Raw genomic sequence first — 2,500 nt, 5'->3', positions numbered from 1 at the left:
TGTTTGGAGTAGCATCATGCACCAGGGACTTAACGTGATTTTTCACTCCATCGTACACCTTTGGCAACATTACGTCTGTGATGTAGCGGCGACTGGGAATGTCATACCTTGGCTCTAGCACGCCAAGGAGACGGCGAAATCCGACATTATCGACAACCGAAAGTGGCTGGTCATCGAGCGCTATAAAGTGAGTAAGTGCCTCTGTTATTTTCATGGCCTGTTGGCTGTCTTTGGACAGTTGTGCTCACTTTTGCAAGACATCAGGTAAGGGTCTTGCACTAGCATTAGTGAACTCGGTGTACTTGGCACTATGGTGCGTGTTCAGATGTTTAATCAAGTTTCTCGTGTTAAACGATGTTCTTTGCTTTCCACCCCTTGACACTGTAGCGGTACAGATCTTACAAGCTGCCTTACTCCTGTCGTCGTCTTTTATCTTAAAATATTCCCAAATGGCTGACATTGTTTACCGTTCTCGGTGAAAATATGCCGGTCTGGTCTTGATGCTTTCACACACGAGCTTTTGGCCAGAATCTCCAAAGCCAAGTTTCCGGCTCGTTGTCTAGACATTGAAGTCAGGTAGGACAGCAAATCACATCCGCGTAGTGAAATACTGTTGAGTGCTATCGGTGCGTGGTATCGCCAATTTATGTACGAGTATTTTAACAAATCGCCCGATACTGGTATCGGTATCGGTGCATCCCTACTTATTAATGAATTCATGAAAGAATTAATAAATGGGATAAATTAACTTGTACAGAAACTATTTTTATGAATGTGCTTTGATCAACACATGCAGCCTTATTTAATAAGCTTTATCCTTCTTCCTAAACCTATGGATTCATACGCAAGGCTCATGTAGGCAGATATAATCAAAGGAAGAGGACATTATTGTGAAATGCTTGTGAACGGGTTAAAGTGAAACAGCATGTTTAGCTCTAAAATGCCTCAACATGGAGGATGTGCTGTTATTATAAGGAAGCTGTTGAGAGCAACAGATGTTTTTGCTCCCTCAGATTCCAGATTTTCTAATAGTTGTATCTCAGACAAATATTGTCCTATCATAACAAACCATACATCAATGGAGATATTATTTATTCAGCTTCAGATGAGGTATAAATCTCAATTTCATAAAATGGACCCTTATGACTGGTTTTGTGCTCCAGGGTCACATATGTTTGTGTACTTGTATATATAAATACACACACATACAGTATATAGTTTAACATATATATATTATGTTTATATGTTATGACTAGTAATATATACATGTAAATATATACTGTATGTGTGTGTTTTATACACACAGCGCACACATATATATATATATATATATATATATATATATATATATATATATATATATATATATATATATATATATATATATATATATATATATATATATATATATATACTGTAAACACAGTTTTGTTCTGATTGTGCTGACTGGTCTGATATCTGCATGCGTCTGACTCTGATGTGCTCCACAGGTCTGCGCAGGACTCTCAGACGGGATGGGTGCAGTTCTAGTGTTTAGAAAGCACATGTTTCTATGCAATCACGGCCGATATCTGCTGCATTCCAGCTGCTGTTGAGTTTCAAACACATTTCTCGTCAGTTATTCCGATGAATGTCGTCAGTATCGTCTCTCGTTTATCTTTAAAGCTGAAGCGTGTCTCGATGATGACTGTTGCCAAACCGGTTTCCTGAGCACTCGCCCCATTGGTCGGCCTAACGACTGGCTCCGCCCCAGAACCCACCAATAGAGCGTTCCAGTGTTTACAGGAAGTTGAAGGGACTTCCTCTTCAGAGACGCTTCAGCTTTAAAGCTCTTCGCTGCTGTTTAGTGGTTTAATGTCTAGGAAGCAGCCGTCGGTAAGGGTTCTTTTAACGTTCCTCGTGTTTTATCTGTGTGTCATGTGACCTGTCTGACTGAAGAGTTGCTTTATTAGCAGATGATTTTTCACACTATATATTTTTAACTAACTCCAGACTTTATTTTTCCAGGTGATTACAGATTTATTCTTGATGATGTCAGTAATTAATGTCTGAATCTTTCCTAAAGTGCCTTTATAAACACCTGTAGAATGTACAAATGATATATATATATATGAATAAACCTTTTCCTCGTATACTGTGTCAGGTTATGTTTGGAGTGTTTTAATAATTAAACTCGCTGTTATTCTGATAAAATTATGATGGTTTTCTTTTAAAGGTTGAGTTATGTTATTATAATTATGTCAGACTATAGCAGTATGTGATGTGTATGAAAGGTAATTACAATGACTGTAACTCATTAGCATAAGTAAATAAACAGGAGGTTGCCATGGTAGCGTTGTGTTGTAGTTTCCGGTGCAGGAGAGCTGCTGGTTGCTCAGGTGGGTCTCCACATGTTCTATTAAACATCAGTCAGAATGCATTGAGTGCACTGATCATATCTGAAGTGAATCCGGGTGATTATATGCCAGTGTGACCCCGGAAACAGTTCAGACTGAGCATC

The 2,500-nt window shown here is 38.6% G+C and overlaps 2 protein-coding genes across 2 annotated transcripts in view; both read left to right on the top strand.

The window, feature by feature from the left end:
- necap2 (NECAP endocytosis associated 2) overlaps positions 1–2,132 on the top strand; it is a 9,246-nt gene extending 7,114 nt beyond the window's left edge. The window contains exon 8 of the mRNA XM_079424524.1: positions 1,491–2,132. Within this exon, the coding sequence (XP_079280650.1) occupies positions 1,491–1,530 (40 nt within the window). The 3' untranslated portion in view covers positions 1,531–2,132. The remainder of the gene's footprint in view (positions 1–1,490) is intronic.
- A 328-nt stretch (positions 2,133–2,460) lies between these two features.
- crocc (ciliary rootlet coiled-coil, rootletin) overlaps positions 2,461–2,500 on the top strand; it is a 34,900-nt gene continuing 34,860 nt past the window's right edge. Inside the window, exon 1 of the mRNA XM_079424511.1 lies at positions 2,461–2,500. This exon is cut by the window's right edge and continues 37 nt beyond it. The gene's annotated coding sequence lies outside the window, so the exon portion shown is untranslated.

Source organism: Barbus barbus (genome assembly GCF_936440315.1).
Source record: "Barbus barbus genome assembly, chromosome: 9".
Taxonomy (NCBI): domain Eukaryota; kingdom Metazoa; phylum Chordata; class Actinopteri; order Cypriniformes; family Cyprinidae; genus Barbus; species Barbus barbus.
The sequence above is the reverse complement of the archived record's forward strand: the minus strand, read 5'-3'. Positions and strand labels throughout refer to the sequence as shown.